Source organism: Nannobrachium achirus, assembly GCF_963921795.1.
Source record: "Nannobrachium achirus genome assembly, chromosome: 16".
Classification (NCBI taxonomy): domain Eukaryota; kingdom Metazoa; phylum Chordata; class Actinopteri; order Myctophiformes; family Myctophidae; genus Nannobrachium; species Nannobrachium achirus.
Genome location: NC_137823.1, coordinates 4,269,709 through 4,291,668, shown reverse-complemented (window position 1 = coordinate 4,291,668; position 21,960 = coordinate 4,269,709). Strand labels below are relative to the sequence as shown.

The window sequence follows — 21,960 nt, the reverse complement described above, 5'->3', positions numbered from 1 at the left end:
GAAGGCCAGGTTCCATTTCTTAAGCCCTGTTTGGCCACGCCTATGACGGGGTCTAGGTCCTGGGCTTTTCTTAGTTCGTCCTGGCTCAGGAGCTCCAGAGGACTTAGCGCTAGCCGGGCTGGAAAAGCGTAGGCTTCTGGAATGGCATCCGATGAAGCTCCAAGCTGGTCTATCATCCGGTGAGGATGTTTTGGAGAATGAGATATGCGTAACTGCCGACAAATGGCCTTGACACCAGCCAATGGTATGTGCTTCCAACCTTCTCCAGTGTCCATAGCATTCCTCGACAGCCAATCGGCATCCACATTGTCTCGCCCAGGCTTGTAGATAATGTCAAAATCATAGGTGGTTAGAGCTGCCAACCACCTGTGACCGGCAGCATTTAGCTTAGCTGATGACAAGACATATGTCACCGGGTTGTTGTCCGTCATTACGGTGAACCTTGCTCCATAAAGGTAGTCGTGAAATTTATCCACAACGGCCCACTTTAGGGAGAGAAACTCAAGTTGGTGGATAGGGTAGTTGCGTTCAGCTTGGCTTAGCTTCCTGCTGGCGAAAGCGACAGGTCTTAACCCCTCCGGATATTCTTGGTTCAATACAGCCCCCAGACCATCCAAGCTGGCGTCGATGTGGAGGATATAGGGTTTGTTGGGGTCTGCAAAGGCAAGTACCGGGGCATGGGTAAGGCTGTATATTATCTTTTGGAAAGCTTCAAAGCAGGCAGGTGTCCAACGCTGTCCAAAAGGCTCAGAGACTTTAAAGTATTCAGACTTTGTTTTAGATGATTTTCTTCCCCGCTGCACTGGCGGATAGCCTTTAGTCAATTCAGTTAGTGGGCGAACTATAGAGGAGTAGCCCTTTATGAACTTCCTGTAGTAGCCACAGAAACCCAGGAAGGACTGCAAGCTCTTAAGGCTGGTAGGCGGCTTCCACTGTGAAACAGCTGACACTTTGTCTGGGTCTGTGGCTATTCCGGCTGCCGACACTATGTGTCCCACATATTTGACTTCGGGTTGGCAAAATTGACATTTATCAATTGAAAGCTTGAGGCCATACTCTTCCAAGCGGTCAAGGACCTTTAACAGGCGCTCTTCGTGTTCCTCTAATGTTCTACCAAACACGATTATGTCGTCAAGGTAGACTAGACACTGCAGAAGGTTCATGTCCCCAACCGCCTTTTCCATGAGCCTCTGGAAAGTGGCTGGGGCTCCGGTTATGCCTTGGGGCATGCGCTCGAACTGGTAGAATCCGAGTGGACATATGAACGCCGTTTTCTCTTTATCTTCTTCTGACATGGCGATTTGATAGTATCCACTACGGAGGTCCAGCACTGAGAACCACTGGCAACCTGTGAGAGAGGCTAAGGCGTCGTCAATTCGAGGTAGAGTATATTGATCAGGTATGGTACGAGAATTGAGAGTGCGATAATCAATGCACATTCGGATCTTGCCACTTTTCTTTCGGGCTATTACTATGGGGGAGGCGTATGGGCTGCGCGACTCTTTGATGATGCCAGCGGCAAGGAGCTCCTGCAGGTGGCGGCGAACGTCGTCGATTTCGGCTGGTGCCAGGCGGCGGACTCGCTCTCTGAAAGGACGAGAGTCACTAAGCCGGATGTTGTGCTCAACCCCTTTTGCCAACCCGACGTCCCACTCCTCCAGTGAGAAAACCCCAGATTTTTGGGACAGCTTGTCCGCCAACCTCTCTTTCCACGTTGCAGGAATAGGTGAACTACCGAAGTCGAAAAGTGTGGGGTCAATGGGGTTTGCATGGGTTTGATCTAGTTTGACTTCTGTGGCTATGTCAGCTTTGTGAACATGTGCAATGACTGTTCCCTTTGGAATGGCCTTTGACTTCAGGGACTCATTCCTCAGTACCACTGAGAAACGGTTCAAATCCATTTCACAGGGGAGCAGGACACATGGGGGCATTAACACTCCAGCTGGGAGTGTACCGGTAGATGGGGTCTCAATCAGGAGAACATTGTCACAAAGTGACACTTTAGTAGTCACTTTACAAATAGCCTTGCGTTCAGCTCCAGGGGGAATAGTTAGTGGACCCGGTCCTGCCCACTTTATTACAGCCACTGGGTCATCGGCTGAAGTCAAATCAGGTGCTCGTGCACTCACTCGCCACGTTTGTGCAGTACCCCCTCTGGCGGCAGCATGCATGACTTTAGGCTCATGTTTGTATGACCTGGCATTGGTTCCAATAATGACAGAGACCTGTTCCGGACCATTGGCTTCGGGGCACACCAATGCCAACACTAGTTTTGGGGCACTCGGGACCTCATCATCAGGAAAAAACACCTCCACTGTCACAAACCCTTTGTATGGGTAACTTGACTCGCTCAAGCCCCACAGGCCCAAGTTGGAGATCGGAATAATGGGAACATGTGACAGGTGTTGTGCATACCAGCCCTCAAAGATTATAGAGACGTTGGAGCCACTGTCCATCAGAGCAGTGCACTGATGTCCCTCAATCTGCACTGTTCCAAATGAGGACTCGCCCACTAGACCAGGGGGAAAACTGACTGCCCCCTGAGCCTCAAGGTTGCTCTTTAGGGCAGATCCACTCCTCTCTTCTCCAGTTGTAGGGCCTTTCTGGTTTTGTTTGAGCTTATGCATTGACTGTAGCAGTTTCCTGATCACCTTTTGGGGGTTTTCGGGAGCACTACAGTTGGTGGCTATGTGACCATCATCTCCACATCGGTAGCAGAAAAACTCTCCTCTAGGCGATTTTGGTCCTTCCTTAGACGCAGGTCTGTCAAACCTGTAGTTCTTGCCTTTCCCTTCATTTGATGTAGCCATCGTGCTATTGGAGACAGTCAGGACACTCATTTGGCTCTGTAGGCTTGTTACTTGTCTTCTTAATGCTTCAACCTCCGACTCAGCTTGAGGCTCTGCCCTCCTGCTTTTCTGGCTTGTAGCAGGTTCTGGGCTTAGATTGGGGGACTCCTGTCCTCCCATGGTCAGCTGTAAAACTAGTGACTGAAGCTCTTTTATTTGACCTTTCAGGTCATCTACCTCAGATGGCTTAACTTTCGCATCGTCAGATGTACGGACCTGGCGTACCGTAGAATTCAAACTTCGACGAGCAGCATCATGGTCTTCCTCCCCACGAATCTCATTCAACAGCCGCATAAAGGTGGGAGGGTTGCTTTTCCGTTCCCTAAGCCGCAGCTTGAGGAGCATGATGTCTGATTCCACAGCGCCTCGGAGGAGCTGCTCCAGCCTTGAACGATCCCGCTGACGGCGATCTAGGCCACCTTTCTGTACAACTTTAGTGAGCTGGTTCTCCAACCTTCTCAGAAAATCTGAAAGTCTCTCTGCAGGCTTTTGCCTCATGGACCTAAAGCTGAAATAGAGGTCTTCACCGGTCTCCGAGGTTCCAAATGCGTCCTCTAACGCATCCAAATACTCTTCAGCTCCAGCTTCAGGGTCATTGTATCTCACTGCTTGAATAATCTCTAGGGCCGGGCCTTTTAAGCACTCCACTATTCGTTTGCGCTTTTCTTTATCAGAGCAGTCACATTCTTCTATCATCAGCTTGGCTTGCTCCAGCCAGTTATCATGAGACTCTTCGCCAGCTGGTGTGGGGACTACGCCCGAGTAGACCCGCAGGCGCCTGAATAGATTGTTATCTGGTGTAGGACGCATAGTTTTTACCAGCAAGTCTCCAACAGCTCGAATAATAGAGGCTGGTGTGTCCTCTTGCTGGGGTGCAGGTCCCTGAGGGAGTAGGGCTTGAACATCAGCAAAGGTCTTGCCTTCACTTTCCAGTAGTGTTTTTAGTTTGATTGTGAACTCATCAACTGGGGCTGGGCCAGTTGCTACTATTGTTACCTTCCAGGCAGCCCCACCATCTATGGGAATCAATTCAGGGGGAGCCGAGGCCGGGTCAACAATGCGGCGGCATTCGCATAGTATCACGTCACTGTCCAGTTGTGATATGAACTTATTGGCCCTTACTTTTACTTTTCCAAAAGCTTTTACAGTTTCAGCCGTGCTCTCAACATCAGCAGTGGTTGCCTCTTTTGGCACGCCACTTAAAGCTATGGAATGGGTTGGATCTATTCCAACTTCGTCACACCAAGCAACTAATTCTGTGATTAACTGTGGGTCTGGGGAGTGGGCCATTCTGAATTAAGGTGAGGACAGTTTTTACTATTGAACTTAGTTCTGGGGTACTGTTAAATGTAGTCACAAATAAATCAACTTAATCTCAGCAGTGCCTCCATTTTATGTAACGCTGCCTCGGTGCTGAAGCCCTTAGTAGACAGCGCCTGAGTTCTGACTTAACATAAACATCAGACTTTGAACTTATAGTATTGATCATATGTGACTGATATCTTTACCCCAGAAAGTATCACCTATTTAAAGAACAACAAAGTGGTATATAAAACAAATGAATATTTATTCACCATAAAGCACCTGAATAATGATGACAAAAAACAGTTCCCTTCACAAGGGTTAAACTTCAACATAAAACCTTAACAGGTAGAAAACACAGGAAATGTTACACGGTCCTTAACTGTCTCTATAGACACCTCAGTGTCAACAATACCCAGAAGATTCTGAACCCAAAACCCCTGCTTGGCAAATAGTGCAGAAATATATATATCTGACAAGCAGCTATATTGGCAAACAGCACTTAAATGTGCAAAATACTGTAACAGGCAAAATCCTGTAGACCTCTGTAAACCACCTAATATTAAATGAAATAAAAGTCCTTAAACCCTTTTAACTACCTCTGTGTCAGAGTAGTATGAATTACCTTTTTAAATTAAACAGTAGAATATGAATTAAGCTACTACCTTTGTAAACACTTTTTTAAACCCTGTTTTAAATGTAAACCCAAAATGAAATGAGTAACCAATCAACAGTCCTACTGTAAACCTCCTATTCACTATAGGAGAGATATGATTATAAATTCAACACTCAAAGGTACCTTGTACAATAGTGGGCCCACTTATTACACAAAACAAACAAAAAGCCGGCAATAAGGGAATTAACCAAACAAAATAAAACGTTGCAGGCCTGTTTGACACCGATGTGCCGTTTTATGAATGGAGTGATGAAGCCTCTTCACTCACGTGAGCCGAAGTGCAAAGGGTTACTCACAGTCTCGACGATACAAAGTTCAGAGTTCAGTCTCTTTTACAGTTCCAAAGGAAAAGACGAATGGTCTCACCACGTCCCACGATGCCAGAGGAACACCCAGCTTTTCCGGTCGCAGGGTGCGCTATCTGGTTCTCTGAAGACAGTCTCTATCTTCCAAAACGAACGCACTGTCCGCCGTTGTTGAATAGTTCACGTCACGTTAGCCACGTTAGCTTGAGGCTAAATACAGTGCAGCTGTTTACTACTGCACGAAACGTCTGCTTACTGTGGTAATGTCTCCCCAAACCGAACTCGTCTTGAATTCAGTCTTAAAGTAGTCTTCAGTGGTCAATACATATGCGTTAAACACTCAAAGATTTAAACACTTGGTTCATTCTTATAACGTGATGCTTTCGTTTTCATTCACGTCCTCTCCTCTCCCAGTCACACACCAAAACTCACTCCCAACTCTTAAACACACACACATTTTCTTTTCATGTCCCGCCCCCCAACCAATCACATGCTTAGAAAATGAAGGACATTCATCCTGACCAATCAGAGTCAAGTAAAAGAGAAAACACAGTACACATCAAGTTAGGCTGATCTCTTAAAGTGAACCAGACCCTTTTAACCTGTGGGCTTATGAAATGGACTGCCTAATGTTGAGGTTTTTGAAAATAGGCACAAATAACGCTGGGCAATTTACCCAGGGGTTACACGTCTAATCAGGCTTTTATGAACGCCCTGAACAGTTTTTAATTTGCTTCATTCAAAATTTCGATATTTGATGTAGGGTAAATGGCAGGACGCCTCCCCACACACACCTATTGTAACTTCAAACTCCATTTTAACCGTGATAGATTCATCAAAAATACCCATTATTTTTTCTGGTGACTCATATTAACCTCCTAATACGTGAGCAGGCCGTGTTTTTTCGATAACTTTTTCATTTATTTTTTATATTTTGTATATATTGTATATATTTTTATTGTATATAGCACGGCCTGCTCATGTATTAGGAGGGTAGTATGAGTCACCAGAAAAAAGAATGGGTGTGTTTGATGAATTTATCATGGTTAAAATGGAGTGATATGTTAGTGTAAGTGTAGGGAGATATACAACTGGGAGCTGAGGAACCTCTTCACATGCAGCTCTCCACGCCAATGTTTTCCCTGCCTGCGATGGCACGTTCATAATTCATTACTCTATTGATTACCATAGAGATGGAATTCCAAGCCCCTCTGTTCATACTTAATCAATGGGATGTTCTGCTTTGTTTGTTTGTTTTTGCCAGCGTTAAATAACTACAAATCGATTCAGATCTTCGGTGTCTCAGTAAAAAGATGAAGTGGCCGGGGAAGGCCAGGAAATTCTGCAACCTTGCCGCTGTTGTCAAGGTTACGTAATGACACAGAGGCCGGTTTTAGTTTCAGATTTCCAAAATGAGGTAGAAAATTTTTCCAGATTGCATGCATCGCATTTTTAATGCACTAAACCAGGGGTCTTCAACGTTTTCAGGCCAAGGACCCCTTAGTTGAGAGAGAGATGAAGCAGGGACCCCCCCACAACCTGTTCATAGATTCTATATAGTTTCATTGTTTGACAGCACAATCATCAGTGTATTTTGGAATCATGCCAATTTGTGTTTTCTGATATTTAACCACTTGAACCGTCAATACTTAACTCTACTACTGCCAGATTATTTATTTATTTATTGGGTCTGGTGCCATCAAAAAGCGGCTTACCTTTGCGACGTTATAGTAGATAGATAGACATTTATTTTTTTTATTTTTTTTATTTATGTTTTTATTGTGCAACAATGCACTTTCGCAGACCAGGCAGCAGAGGGCGGCGTCATGCAAGAATTAATGTGAATTTGGCCGGTATGGCTTGCCATACATTGAGAGCAGTCTCTGGCCACAGAGCCTCAGGGCCAGAGAAAATCAACACGGAAGAGAATTGGTCTCCGTTGATGTTAACGCATAATAGATGAATCACATCACTGCGGGCGATGTGATTACAGTACACGGCGGCGCGACCCCTCATCAGCTTACGGACATCAACAAGGTAAACGAACGAACGGCCGTATTGGCGCGGCGCGACCCAAAGAATTGGGGCGAACGGGAACGTCCGTAGCGGTATAAGAGTTAATAAACTTGACCTTTCACTCTGTACTTAGTCTGCTCATTTTACCCTCAACACCCAACCTCTTTGCCGAAAATAGCCGATCTACAAGCTCACAATGCCTCGCGCTGCGAGGCGTTGTGAGCTTGTAGATCTGCTATTTTTGGCTAAAGTTCTCTGAATATGGACGATAGGGTTCAAGTGGTTAATAAAAAAAAGGAGAAAAATATGTTTCTATCACACAAAGATTTGGAGGACCCCCTGTAGTAACTCTGAGGACCCCCTAGGGGTCCCGGACCCCCTGTTGAAGACCCCTGCACTAAACCCAGGTTGGCAGTGAACAGCAACTTAGAAATTCCCTTGCTCGCTCTCGGCAGAACACCACCTCCTCCCCATATGGCTGTTGGTTTCTTTATTTTTTCACAGAGCAGCTCACAGCGAATCAGTCACAATCGCGCGTTGGTTCGTGCGCGAGGCGGAAATCAAAGAGGGGAGGGGCTGATAGGGGAAGATAGGAAGCTAATGTGGCAGAAATACAGAGTAAGAGAAAGGGAAAGGGAAAGGGAGAAAGCGATTGTGTGCTTTTATCTGTGTGTTCGTCCGTGCGTGTGCAGGGGCGCCACACCAAGTTCTGGGCCCTGGGTACAAGGATTCAATGCGGGCCCCCCATGAATGTTAAAGTTATACCATGTAACTTTCTTTATAAAACAAATCTTAAAATGGTCCTAGCTGTTAAATCGCTAAAGTTTTAGAACCCCCACTCCGTTATTTTCAGCTTCTAAAGCCTTCTCTTTATATGTTTTCTATGATCCCTGCCCGGGACCGGTTTTCGCGGAAAAATTGCGTCATCACACTACCGGCCAATCACAGCGAGGGTTATACACTGCCGGCCAATCACAGCGCAGAACATACACTGCCGGGCTCTCTGGTGGGTTTAGGAAACACGCCTTCAGGAAGTACACTGCAGTGTTTACACTGGAGGAGTCTAGCATGTAACTCCCCAACCGCTGCTCGTAGAAGGACACGGGAGACCTCATTGAAAGCGTCTCGGCGAGGCGAGGCGGACGCGGTGGTCTGACGGCCCGGTCCGCGAGCGAAAAACGGACGAAAAAAGCAAACGCGACCGCGGTTTGCTATACTGCTACAGACCACCAGTTGAGCAACTTACACAGTATAGCTTTAACTATTGAAAAATAGCAGATACAAGCTCACAGTGCGGCACCGAGTGCCACGCTGTGAGCTTGTAGATCTGCTATTTTTGAAAAATCATGAAAATGTGTGCAAGAAACCTATGTTTCCATGTCAGTGGTGCTCAAACTTTTTCATGTCAAGGACCCCCAAGATATGTATTTGGCCATGGACCCCCATCTCAAAATATTTAGTTCCAGGGACCCCCCAGAAGCAAAATTTGAGTCACAATGGTTCGCTTAAAAAAATACATATTCAAAGATTTGCACACATTTTCACACATTTTCAAAAATAGCAGATCTACAAGCTCACAGCGCGGCACTCGGTGCCGCGCTGTGAGCTTGTATATCTGCTATTTTTCAATAGCTAAAGTTACTAGGGCCCCTCCACCTTGGGCCCTAGTAACTCAGTCCCACTTTCCCCCCCTTTGTGACGCCCCTGTGTGTGTGTGCATGCGTGCGTGCCTGTGAAAGAGAAAGAGGAGTCTGTTGAAGGAGCTGTCATTCATAAGCAGTGACAGACGGCGTACAGAGAGAGCTGGTGTGATAAGAGCGCCCTCAGCCTTAATGCTGCCTGACACAGTGCCTGGTGAAGCTCCACTCTGGGAGATGGCCTGTGAGGCTGCTGTCACATCAACAACGCTACAGTGCAACATGAAGCCACAGCAAAGCATGCTGCACATAATGCTAATTGTATTAATCACTGGTATTCTTCCATACATGCTTACTTACACCACTGGCAACCAGTGGTGTAAAAAGTACTCACATTTCTTACTTATTGCGACCGTCTCCACCAGCTGTCTGTCCGTCCGTCACACGTCACGTCACGTCACGTCACGTCACATCACGTCACGTCACGTCACGCCACGTCACGTCACGTCACGTCACACTTTTGCCCTACTCATATCTCCGCCACCGTTGCCCCTATCCATGCCGAACTTTGCACACACACTCCTTGCCTGCCAAACCACAACCTCCACCCCTCAATTCTCACATGGTCCTCTTGTAGCGCCACCATGAGGCCGATTCTTGCAAAACACATTTTTGGACATTGCTCCTACACATTTTGCCCTAAAATCACGCAAATCGGTACACAGTATCTCTAAAGTCATGTCATCAACATGGATCTGTCCCATATAGCGCCACCTTCAGGCTGATTTTTTAAAACACATTTATGGACACTGCTCCTACAGATGTTGCACTAAAATCACGCAAAGTGGTACACAGTATGTCTACAGTCATGTCAGCAACATGGATCTGTCCTATTTAGCACCACCATAAGGCCAACTTTTACATGCGACCTGACAGTTGCTTATCTCCCGATTAGGGAGTCTTACTGGTATATTATATAAAATAACAACTTAGCCGATAGCCGATACTCATACCGATATTTGTGTATTCAGTTTATTGGTGTTATTATTTCCCCTTTTGGCCCAGGGAAACAAATACATCATAATAAGAATTACCTGTTCAGAATCTACTCTCAAATAACCAACACACCAACATAGCCAGCGCAAAATGTATGGTTATCAACAGCAGATAAATATCAGCTACGGCCATCAGTTGCTTTATTTGCCGATACTGATATTGACCGATAACGGCAAATATCGGTATACGATATATTGGTTCATCCCTGGATGGTATGAAAATGTACTTAAAGTACCAAAATAAAAGTACTCATTATGCAGAATGTCCCATTTAAAGTTTTAAAATGTATGAAAATCTTTTGAAAATAGCAGATCTACAAGCTTACAAAGCATCGCGACACATTGTGAGCTTGTAGATCGGCTATTTTGAAATGGCCTGAGATGTGGGGCTGAAGTATGTTTTGTAATAATAATCAAAATCTACATTAAAGTTATACCATGTAACTTTTTTTATAAAACAAATCTTAAAATGGTCCTAACTGTTAAATCGCTAAAGTTTTAGAACCCCCACTCCGTTATTTTCAGCTTCAAAAGCCTTCTCTTTATATGTTTTCTATGAGCCGTGAGGGGGGGAGAATTTCGCGGCAAAATGACGTCATCATACTACCGGCCAATCACAGCGAGGGTTATACACTGCCGGCCAATCACAGCGCATCTTGGAGTGGGGTCGCTAGGGCGGCCATATTTGTAGTCTCCCGTGTGTCTGTATACTCGGTTGCACAGGGAGGCATGGGTGAAGGAGTGTATCTCCGGAATGGCTGAACGCACAGGAACCAGGGACCCCTCAAAAGATAGATCTCGGCGAGGTGGAGGCAGACGCGGGGGTGTGAGAACCGAAAAACGGCCGAAAGACGCGGACGCGACCGAGGTTTGCTATAGAGCTACTGACCACAAGTTGAGCAACTTACACAGTATAGCTTTAAGTTTTCAAATAAATGTAGTGGAGTAAAAGTACAATTTTTGCCTCTGAGATGTGTAGTGGAGAAGAAGTGAAAGTATTGGAAATTGGAAGTAAAGTACAAATACCTAAACATTCTACTTAAGTACAGTACTCAAGTACACTAGAGTGCAATATGAAGTCACAGGAAAAGCATAATGCACATATCGTCGTTGTCGAGCGTAAACCTCGGATCTCCAACTTTCAAATTAGTAGGTTCTTTCACAAAGTAAAGCCCTGCTTCATCATACAAGGCCGTCGCACACAAGTAGTGAAAACAGCAGATCTACAAACATGCTTGTAGATCGGCTGTTTTCACTAGTTTAAATCATTTTTAAAATGTACATACAGGGACATACAGGGTTTTCACCCGACAGCGACGATATGCTAATTGTATTAATCATTGGTATTCTTCCACACTGCTTACACCACTGGCAACCGCTCAGGTGTGATATGAACGCTGAATACAAAGTTGCATTAATGGCTACTTACCTAAACGATAATGGACTGCTCATCAAGACCTAATCATGCGCGTGCGTGCGTGTACAAAGAAGGCTGATTACAGTCATCATCGTCGGTCACAGCAGTTCAGTGCTGCTGTCGACGCTGCAGGAGTGAAGAGGCGATGTAATTAAGTCTGCATCTTTTTAAATGAGAGGACAAGGACTTATCGGATAAGATTAGTCTCGCATAGCCAGACAACTATTCCACAATCTCCTAATAATGCTATCCACCTGTTTCCGCGAGAATTTACTGCAGCATTATTTGCGGGACACTTCCGGTTAACAGCAGACATACAAGCTCACGTCGCGTCGCAGATGCAACCGTTGTGAGCTTGTAGATCACTCTCGGCTGCGGCGCCAGAAGCTGCCTGCACATTCTGCGCAATGCACCATGGGATGTTGGAAAGTTGTGGATATAGAGTCTGGAGAAATGACAGCTCCCGAACGGCGAGTATCGGAAGCTGACATTTCCGTTCACAAAACTATGTTTTAAAATATCATTTCTGTTAAGCAGCAAGATGTGAGTGCTTAGATGATTTTTATATTAGGATAAATGTGTGCGACTGTAAAAATGAAACGGAAGCGGGGAGGAGGCTTCACTTCCGCATTATAGCTTCTCATGCCGGATACTCATCAGATTTCCGTCACCCAGACTGTATGACGGGAGCATTTGCAAATCGCGGGAGTCAAAAGTCTGGCCAATCTGGCGAGAGTAGGATAAGATTGGAACGATACATTTGTTGCAGCAATACATTTTACAGTGATCATATCCTTTGCTGTTGGAATCTACACCAGTGGTTCTCAACCTGTGGGTCAAATTATTTTGGGGGGTCCCCAGATGTTTAGCTAAATGTTAGTTGTCTCCACCAGCCGAAGGCTGAGGGAGAGTATGTTTTCCCCTCCGTCCGTCCGTGCGTCCGTCCGTGCGTCCGTGCGTCCGTGCGTCCGTCCGTCCGTGCGTCCTCGCAGTTTGTGAACAGCTAATCTCAGTCACCGTTGGCCCGATCGCTGCCAAACTGAGCACACACACTCCCTGGATGCCAATCTAGAACCTCTGCCCCACATTTTTCAAATCAGCCTCATGGTGGCGCTATAACAGGGCGATATCAGCCTCATGGTGGCGCTATAACAGGCCGATTTGTGTGGCCTGGTGGAGACCTGTGCTCGGAAGAGCACTGCTTCTAGTTAACATTGTTTTCTTACTCAACAGTAAACAGACCTACATACAGTATAAGTGTATGGAGGGTATCTGCACATTTCTAAAGTGACAATTTAAGGACTTTAAAGACCTTTGTAGTAGCTCTGGTCAAACATTGGTCAAATTGTCAGTCAAATATTAGTGGCAGTAATTGTGAAAATAGCAGATCTACATGCTCACAACGCCTCGCATTGCGAGGCGTTGTGAGCATGTAGATCAGCTATTTTCACAATGGAATTGATCGAGTCAAACTAAATGTAATGCCAACTCCTACAATTCCAAGTGCTTGTGCAGGGTGGGGGATCCCCAGTTCAAATATGATTATTTGTGGGTCGCGGCCTGAAAAGGTTGAGAACCACTGCCTACACCAGCAACCAACTGCAGTGCATGGACTGAATTCACAGTAGGCTTTTGACGTACAGGTGCATGTGATGACAGTATTGCAGTAGATGAGTCTTGTAATACAGACTTGAGTCAATCTTTTTTACAATGGAAGTTAAAACCACATTTATTTCATATACTGTAGGCCTATTGAAAAATGAAAAAGCTATAACACAACATTTGATTTAAGTTAGTTAGTTCTCACCATCCGGGCTTCAGGGCAGGACTGGTAGATATGAACGGATGTTCAGGTGACCTGGTCAGGTTAGATTTGGTCACTGCAGGTGCAAGAAGAGACTGAATCAGCAAACTATGAGTTACTCCTAGCCTTGACATAGCCATGTTTCCATAAACGTATTGAATTATCAGAAATACGCATTAAGACAAAGCGAATTTAGCATGTTTCCATTTGCGGGTGTCATTCGAATTAGCGACGGTCGCAAGAGTTGATCGGGCTGATTTTTTTTACACGGAACCTGAGCACTGCACCGTCTGACTGCTGTGACTCGGTCGCTGTCTAGTAGTGGGAAGAAGGGGTTATCAGTCATCATCATGGCCCCAAATAACTTTTAAATATATTACAATTGGCGACGAGTCTCTTACGAAATTGGCAAGAGTTCCTCTCAATACATAAAGCTACCGGTTCACCGGGAAAACCGCGGTCGCATCGCTGCACAGTGCTCATCCTGCAAGTTTCAGCGTCCTCTGGAAGGTCAGGTGGCCGATCTGCAAACTCACAACGCGGCGCAGAGACGTGGATGCGAGCTGCTGTGAGCTTGTAGATTGGGCACTTCAGGCACGCAACACTGTGTGATGAGGAAGGGTTCGCCACCGATGACTCCGGGAGGTGAAAACGGGAGGAATTTACACACGGTCCGTGTCACTCCGTGTGTAACAAACAACCGGTTTGTTTTGTGGGCTAACGCTATACCATGGACGTAAAGCGGCAGGGGAAATGGACCTAGAACATCATAATCTATTCGCATTTATTGTCTGACCCGTTTCCATTCACTTGCGTATGCGTATTTAGTTTATTCGATAAAGGCTCAAAATCCTCCTCCTCCAAGCGGATAACTTTTTTTGCGGATAATGAAAGTTTATTCGCATTTTGAAGTGTTTCCATAAAAACATTTTTCGAATAAGCCGTTAATGCGCAAAAAGTGGCTTTATGGAAACGCCACTTATTTTGATCGGTAGCCCCAGGGGTGTCACAAGGGGGGAGGGGGGGGGGGGAGTGGGACTGAGTTACAAGGGCCCAAGGTGGAGGGGCCTTAATTATTTTATACTTTAGCTAATGAAAAATAGCAGATTACAAGCTCCTGCGAGCTTGTAGATCTGCAATTTTGCTTCTGGGGCGTGCCTTGAACTAAATATTTTGAGATGGGGGTTCGTGGCCAAATACATATCATTCTGGGGGTCCTTCACATGAAAAAGTTTGAGCACCACTGGAAGGATTTGAAATATTCAAAGATTTTTTTTAAATAGCAGATCTACAAGCTCGGTGCCGCGCTGTGAGCTTGTATATCTGCTATTTTTAAATAGTTAAAGCACACAAAAACGTGTAATAATGCGTTGCCAGTCTAAATGGGTTAAACCCCCCTCCCCCTATGAAGAACACTACCCAGTGCCCAGCATTTGGTGCGGCGCCCCTGGGTAGCCCATAACTCAGATTTACGGCACATGAACCAAAGGACAGGGCTGTAAAGTGAGCAGTGTGTCTCCATCTCCTCCAACTCACACTCTCTCTTTCACTCATTCTCTTGCCCACTCCACTCGGACGCTGACAGCAGTAACTTGGCAGTGCCGACTTATCAGCCCCAGCTGGACAACCTCATGAATCCTCCCTCTGCTGTCATCCAACACAAACTAACCCTTGTAGTCGGGGACCCACAAGCCCAAAAGCTCAAGGAATAGGGTTGAACCTGTGATATTAACCCTAACTCCAGTTGTTTGTCAATCACGTATGCGTCGACCCCTTGAATTTGATTTTCCAATTCTAATTCCAACTCTCCTCAGATCTCTGTGGCTCGCGGTGCATTGTCCTATGAGACAACTTCCAGCCACTGAAGTAAGGGAAAGTTATTGGAAATATAGTTTGACCCAGGTCCAATCAAGACACACGCACGCACGCACGCACGCACGCACGCACGCACACACACACACACACACACACACACACACACACACACACACACACACACGCAGAGAGAGAGTAAAGGCCATGCAGGCATTTCACAACTAAGTCTGCAGCCAAATTCCTTTCAGTGCAATGATTCAGAGGTTGGCAGTTTTCTCTTGCCTTGCCCAGCTCTATCCTTGAGCGGTGAGGGAACTTTGCTCTCTCTCACTCTGTGAACATCATGAGCCTCGTGTATCAAGGTCGGAGAAATCATTTTGTCCAAGTTTAATCCTGTCCATTCTCCATCACTGTGACAGGAGAGAAAGAAGGTGTGAGTAGAGACAGCGTGAAAGAGTGTCAGTCACTCCACGCAGGATCAAACATGAATGAACATGAGCCCAGCATGAATTTATGATGACTTGATTCCTGTACATGTACTGTATGTGCCAGAGTTGATTAACTCCACTACACTGGCCAAGGAGAGCTGGAGTAAAGTAGGGTTGAGCAGGGAATAGAAACGTCAGAAATGTTATGATATCATGAATTCATAATGAAAAGACTCCATGTATGCATGATGAAAATGATGATGTTCCTAAAAACTACAAATACTGCGTCGTAGTCGTGTGCCTTCAACAACATTTTCCATTTACGTCCGCGTCTGTGCAGATTATATAGTGAAGACTTAATTACATTTAATGAACATGTTTTGTGAGCTCACAGTGACCACCTAATTGTAATCAGTTCATATGTGAGTTTGTGCCACATTTCATTTCACATTTCCCAATCCTATCACCTATTATAACAAGATGACACTTTGATTCCTCACAACCAAATTCCCAATTAACCATCACCGATTAGAAATAGGTCACCGCCCACCAGTCAGTGGTAAATTAACTCCAAATCAATGGCAAAAAGCACAAAGAACACCCTTGGCTGCAATGCCAGCCTGACAGTGTGCCGCGGGTTTGATTCCCGATCCCGACAACCTTCGCTGTGTCACTCCCCATCTCTCTCCACATTTTCCTGTCAGACAGAAAATGCACACAAAATATATGAAAAAAAGGTGGAGGGGCCCTAGTAATTGAAAAATATCAGATATACAAGCTCACAGCGCGGCTCTCTCCCAGCTGTTTCCTACTGTACACCTGTCAATAAAAGCAGGTAAAGACAAAAGATCTAAAAGAAAATTGTACTTAAGTACAGTACTTAAGTAAATGTACTTCATTACTTTACACCACTCGACACCCCTAACATTTTATCTGCCTTTTTGTCTGTGTGTGTGTGTGTGCGTGCGTGCGTGCGTGTGTGTGTGTGTGTGTGTGTGTGTGTGTGTGTGCAGGTTTCATGTGAGTCCTTGTCCAATGAGGGTCCCTGGACCGTCTGTCTGGACCCCAAGTACAGCCTGGTCCACAGCATGGACAGCAAGCACTGCAGGGTCTACTCGCTGGGGTGGGTTCACACACACACACACACACACACACACACACACACACACACACACACACACACACACACACACGCACACACTGTCTATATGGAATCTATGAACAGGTTGTGGGGTCCCTGCTTCATCTCTCTCTCAACTAAGTGTTCCTTGGCCTGAAAACGTTGAAGACCCCTGGTGTAGCGGGATGGGGGGGAGGGGAGTGTTCAATGTTTTCAGGCCGGGACCCCTTAGTCTCTCTTTCTCCCACGGTCCCCTGCCATGCCTGCCAGCACACCTGTGCGTGTCTGTCACCAGCAGTCACATTAAGAGAGAGAGAGGGGGGGGTTAAAGCGATTGTTGCTGTTCTTGGCTCTCTGCCACTCCATAGAGCAGGGGTCAGAGGTCAATTGAAGAGGTTGAACAAGAGATGGAGCTGATTTCCTCTGGCTGAATGATGGGCGGATACCCACACACACACACACACACACACACACACACACACACGCACACGCACACACACATGCGCGCACACGCACACACACACACAGACATGCGCACACACAGACACACACATGCACACGCACTCACACGCAGTGAGAACACACAGACGATCACACGGAATGCAAAAAAACATCGTTGTCGGGTGGAAACCTTGTATGTCCAAAGCCGTTCATTTTGCATTTGTCGTTTTGAAAATTATTAAAAAATAGAGAAAACAGCCGATCTACAAGCACACAACTCCTCGCGTTGCGAGGCGTTGTGTGCTTGTAGATCGGCTGTTTTCACTGGTTTTGTGGGACAGTCTTGTATGATGCTTTACTTTGCGAAAAAACATACACATTTGAATCTTAGAGATATGTGTTTTCTGCCCAACGGTGACTCTTAGATGCATACAGGTGTGCGCATGTATTTCTCATGCGCAGCACGAAGGGGAGCATTATGCGTCATCGCGATGATTAATGCAAACAGATTAACGTGCGCCCTGAATACAGCATGAGCTTAATAATATGACTCGGAAGTCGGATTTTTCAAGCCAATAAAATTCTTCATTAGCATTCATGTCCCAGGGGGGCTGATCTAAGCTATAAGATCATTCTAATTCATTCAGTAGACTTTGTATAAGCCACCTCAGACTGTGGCTCTAATGAAATAACAGTTGGCCGATCTGGGAAAAAAAACAAAGCAAACATCTAAAAATAACAAGACAAAAGCCATGAAGGCACAACACAAGTACTGCAATCACATTTCACTGGAAATATGTGTCCCTGTCCTAGATTCCTGGTTGTCACGTTCTCACGTGTATATTATACAAACACCCATGTGCAGGGACGTGCTGGGCCCCTGATTCAGCCCGGGAAAAAGAGTTGGAGAGGCCCTCATTGCTCGCTATAGATAGAGATCTCTCTCTATAGCGCTGCTGCTACTCAAAGATTTGCCATTTCAGATCATGACAAGTGACAAGCCAGTGGGCCAATTACATGAGTTATATTTCGTTGTTTTCGGATGGAAACCTTGTATGTCCAAAACCGTTTGTTTTGTAGGCCTACTTATCATTTTAAAAATGATTTAAACTAGTGAAAACAGACGATCTACAAGCACACAACGCCTCGCACCTACTTTTGTGCGACGGCCTTGTATGATGAAGCAGGGCTTTGCTTTGTGAAAAAAAATCCAAATTTGAAACTTGGAGATACGAGGTTTCGGCCCGACAGTGACTTTGTTGGCCGCCCAGCCCCCAAAATGGAACGAAGGCCGACATTTAATTTTTAATTTTTTCCCAATGGCTGGCTTTTCCCAAATGGCCAGCACGTCCCTGCCCATGTGTGTACGCACACACACACACACACACACACACACACACGCACGCACGCACGCACGCACGCACGCACGCACGCACACACACACACACACACACACACACACACACACACACACACACACAGAGAGACACCCAACACACATTATGCACAGCGCTCCCAGTCATATTTGTGAACCTGTGCCAACTTATACCAAGTACATTTCCCCTGAGGAGAGTTCTGCCATGTGCCACCAGGACGCCAATCACAACACCACGGGCCTCCTCTGCCCCGCACAATAAGCCGGGGTTAAACGGAAATGTGGGTGGTGGCATTAAGCCAGTGCGCGCACCAAAAGAATGTGCCGCCGGCATGTGTCATGCGCGCCATCATGCGCGTGCTCGTGTATCGTGCGTTTCGTACGTCTCATTTGCATGCTGTTTAATGAGGCGTGCGCGGCCCTGCCCAGGCAGGAAGGAGCAGATGTTTTCTGATTGGACTGTCATATGGCGTGGGGGGGAGGGCAGTGGCGTCAGTTCAGCAAAAGCTAGGGTATGGCAAAGATGGGAGTCCTCATGGAAAAGAGGCATTACATTTAGTATAACACGGTTCTATTGTGAAAATAGCCGATCTACATGCTCACAACGCCTCGCAGCGCGAGGCGTTGTGAGCATGTAGATCGGCTATTTTCACAATGTCTGAAAAAAACTAGTATTTTCATTTTTTTACCCAGTTTTTTACCCAGGTTTCTACGGTTTCTTGGGCTGTTGTGTGCTGCCCGGGGGCGGGCCGTGAAAGCATGTTAGTAAACGTGCCACAATTAACAATAATGCATTGCACCTGTGCAGCTGACCTGCGGAACCTGGGAATATACCATTTTGTCTGGAAGAATACAAGTCTGGAGAATATAATTATAATACTTTGTTAAAGTGACCATTTTGTTACATTTTGCATTTGTAGTTATTTTACTGTAATCTAACAACATAATAACCAGCGCAGTTAGACAAAAAGACATTCATGGATTTATATTTAAAAGTAACTTTTATGTTCCCCCCTGGATACCTTCTGGTTTGCTACTTCGGGGCCCAGCATGTGATCATGGTCGTGAGCTAAATAAATGATGGGTCTTTCCTCCTCATAAAAAGCCACTGGCTGCTTCTTTCGGCTGCCTCCAATGCAGCTTTGATGGCTGAACGCTGGCTTTGGTCTGCAAACAGTCTGGTTGTAGATCTTTTGCCATAAACCCTCTGCATCCCACCTCCACTACATGGGCGGACTTCGGTGTTCCAGCCACGGTGTTGTGCTTCAGCGGCGAGCTCAGCATAGCTTCTTCTGTACAGATGTGTCCATGTACTTGTTTCTTCGCAGATACTCGGACATCCTCTGAGCAATGACGCTAAAAAAGATTTTGCCCTCAACGTTTAGTTTAGTCCTTCGTTTAGTCCTTCTCCTTTGGGATAAGGACTCCACCTGCCCTACGCCACACTTTAGGTATTATCCTCTCATGCCATGCTGTTCTCATGAGCCTCCAGAAACCTCAGGACATCTGGTGCGTTCTTATACACCTTGTATGGGACTCCGTTTGGCCCCGGGGATGATGCCGTTCTTGCCAGACGCACTGTGTTTTCCACCTCTTTCCATATTGGCAAGGCATGTGATGTTCAGGGGGGTCAATTGGTGGGATATCTGAAGGAATGGTCAGATGGTCATGCCGCCTTGGGTCAGAGTGTGTTGCTTTCAGATGATCTTCCAGGTCTATCTTTGTTGTTTTTAGAGCTCCACTTTTTCCTTTGTGAAGATACTTTTAAGGAACTTGAATGGATCTTTATAGAACCGTGTTCTAGTTTGTTCTTTCTATATATACTTTTGTACTTGAATTCCGGACTACTTTTAAGGATACGGTCACACACACAAGTATGGCTGCCGGCTGATAAACTCTCTTTGTGCTCAGCCAGTGGATTCTCCCGATAACCAATGACACACATACTGTAGCTACTATAACCACTGACACCTAGCTACAACCACTTGTAACTTCCTGAGTCTTATTGTGACGGTCCGGCTCCAACTCACCCGATTGGACAGAGGGTGAAAACAGTGCTTCAAGCATAAACACAAGATCATGGCACTCTGAAAGCTGCGCAAGACCATAAATCCATCCATGCCATTCTCATTGAAATGCATTGGCGGAATCCACTCTCATAGGTAGAATATTTGGGTGCTTTGACCGTATACCCTAACAGAGTATTTATACGTGCAGTATTGATACTTTTACTTAACAAGTAAAACATTTGAATACTTTTTCCACCACTGGACAACAGTGACGCCTGTCATCCATCCATCTGATGCGGCCTCCCCTTGCAGCCCTCGTGCGCGAGCAGTGGTGGAAAAAGTACTCACATTTTTTACTTAAAGGCCCGCTGACACGCCCCTCTGAAAACAGTCTGAAACAGTCTGAAACTCATGTCACAGTGTAATCTGCCCCTCGCCCCGCAACAACAGCTGACCAGTACAGTAAGTAGTCCAAGTACAGTCAATTAATTTGATTGGCTTATAATTCCGCATTCCCACAATGACATCATAAAAATATTAACTCATGTTTTAAGATGACTTTTTAAAGTGACCCCTTTAAGTAAAAGTATCAATACTGCAATATAGAAATACTCTGTGCAGTACTTAAGTAAATGTACTTAGTTACTTTACACCCCTGTGCGCGAGCTAAGACCAGCCTCATCAGCATCACTTACCTCAAGTGATGCAGAAAAAAGAACTGCTCTGAGACTAAGCAGGAGCGGCATATCACTCACCGTAATGCACCCCCCCCCCCCCTCCCCCATCCCTCCGTGGCCCGTCTTCAAATTTAGAAACGGTTATTTGGGTTAAAGCCCGACAGGGGAATTAGAAACGTCCTGTGTTACACGCAGTGCTACAATAACCACAATGAACCTTATTCTGGCCGTGTCGTTATGCGAGAACGTCTGGGGGAAAGAAATGGCACACATGCATTGTGAGGTTGTTACGTCGTCTGTTTTGTCCTATTTGTCAAACAATGAAGTATATAGGGTTTACCTGGTAATGGCAGTGTGTCAAGGACAAGGGGAGGGAGGAGGGAGGGGAGAGAATAGGAGAAGAGAAGAGAAGAGAAGAGAAGAGAAGAGAAGAGAAGAGAAGAGAAGAGAAGAGAAGAGAAGAGAAGAGAAGAGAAGAGGGGGAATATTTGGAGCATTTCCGTAACTTATGTGACCGTGGAGAGCAAAGATCCGTCACAAAATAATATTCCTTGGGCTAAAACCCAACAAAACTATGGTTTAGTGAGGAGTCATCACTTTTCACAGTTTCATGGGGTCCGTTTTTAGCTAAAGGATTTTTTTTTTCATGCAAAACAAATGCTTACAATGGATTCAGAATCATTAAAAAAACATAGTTTGACCCCTCATATGATACTTAAAGCAGATTCTTTGGGGGTATTTTTTCCCCTTTATAGTATAGTGTATAGGAAGTGAATGAGACACAAACTTTCAGCGGCTCTCACAAATTTTGCTGCCATTTTTGGGGCATGGGAGCTCAATTTGTTATTTAACCTTCATAGATGACAAAACCACTGAGAAACGGACCGTTGCTCTCCACGTTCACTGGAGTATCGGAAATGCCCCAACTAGGTGTAGTAGGAGGTCAGAGAAGCTGAAAAGGTCTCTGACGGTACAAAGACTAGCAAAACATAAACAGGAAAAGGATTAAGTGCAGCAGAGAATGGCGACACCTG

The 21,960-nt window shown here is 45.7% G+C and overlaps 1 protein-coding gene across 1 annotated transcript in view; it reads left to right on the top strand.

Annotated features, from left to right (window-relative positions):
* Positions 1–21,960, top strand: part of mettl24 (methyltransferase like 24) — a gene marked incomplete at both ends in the record, with an annotated part of 144,438 nt that overhangs the window by 96,947 nt on the left and 25,531 nt on the right. Inside the window, one exon of the mRNA XM_080744168.1 lies at positions 16,318–16,427. Coding sequence (XP_080600294.1) covers positions 16,318–16,427 — 110 coding nt within the window. The remainder of the gene's footprint in view (positions 1–16,317; positions 16,428–21,960) is intronic.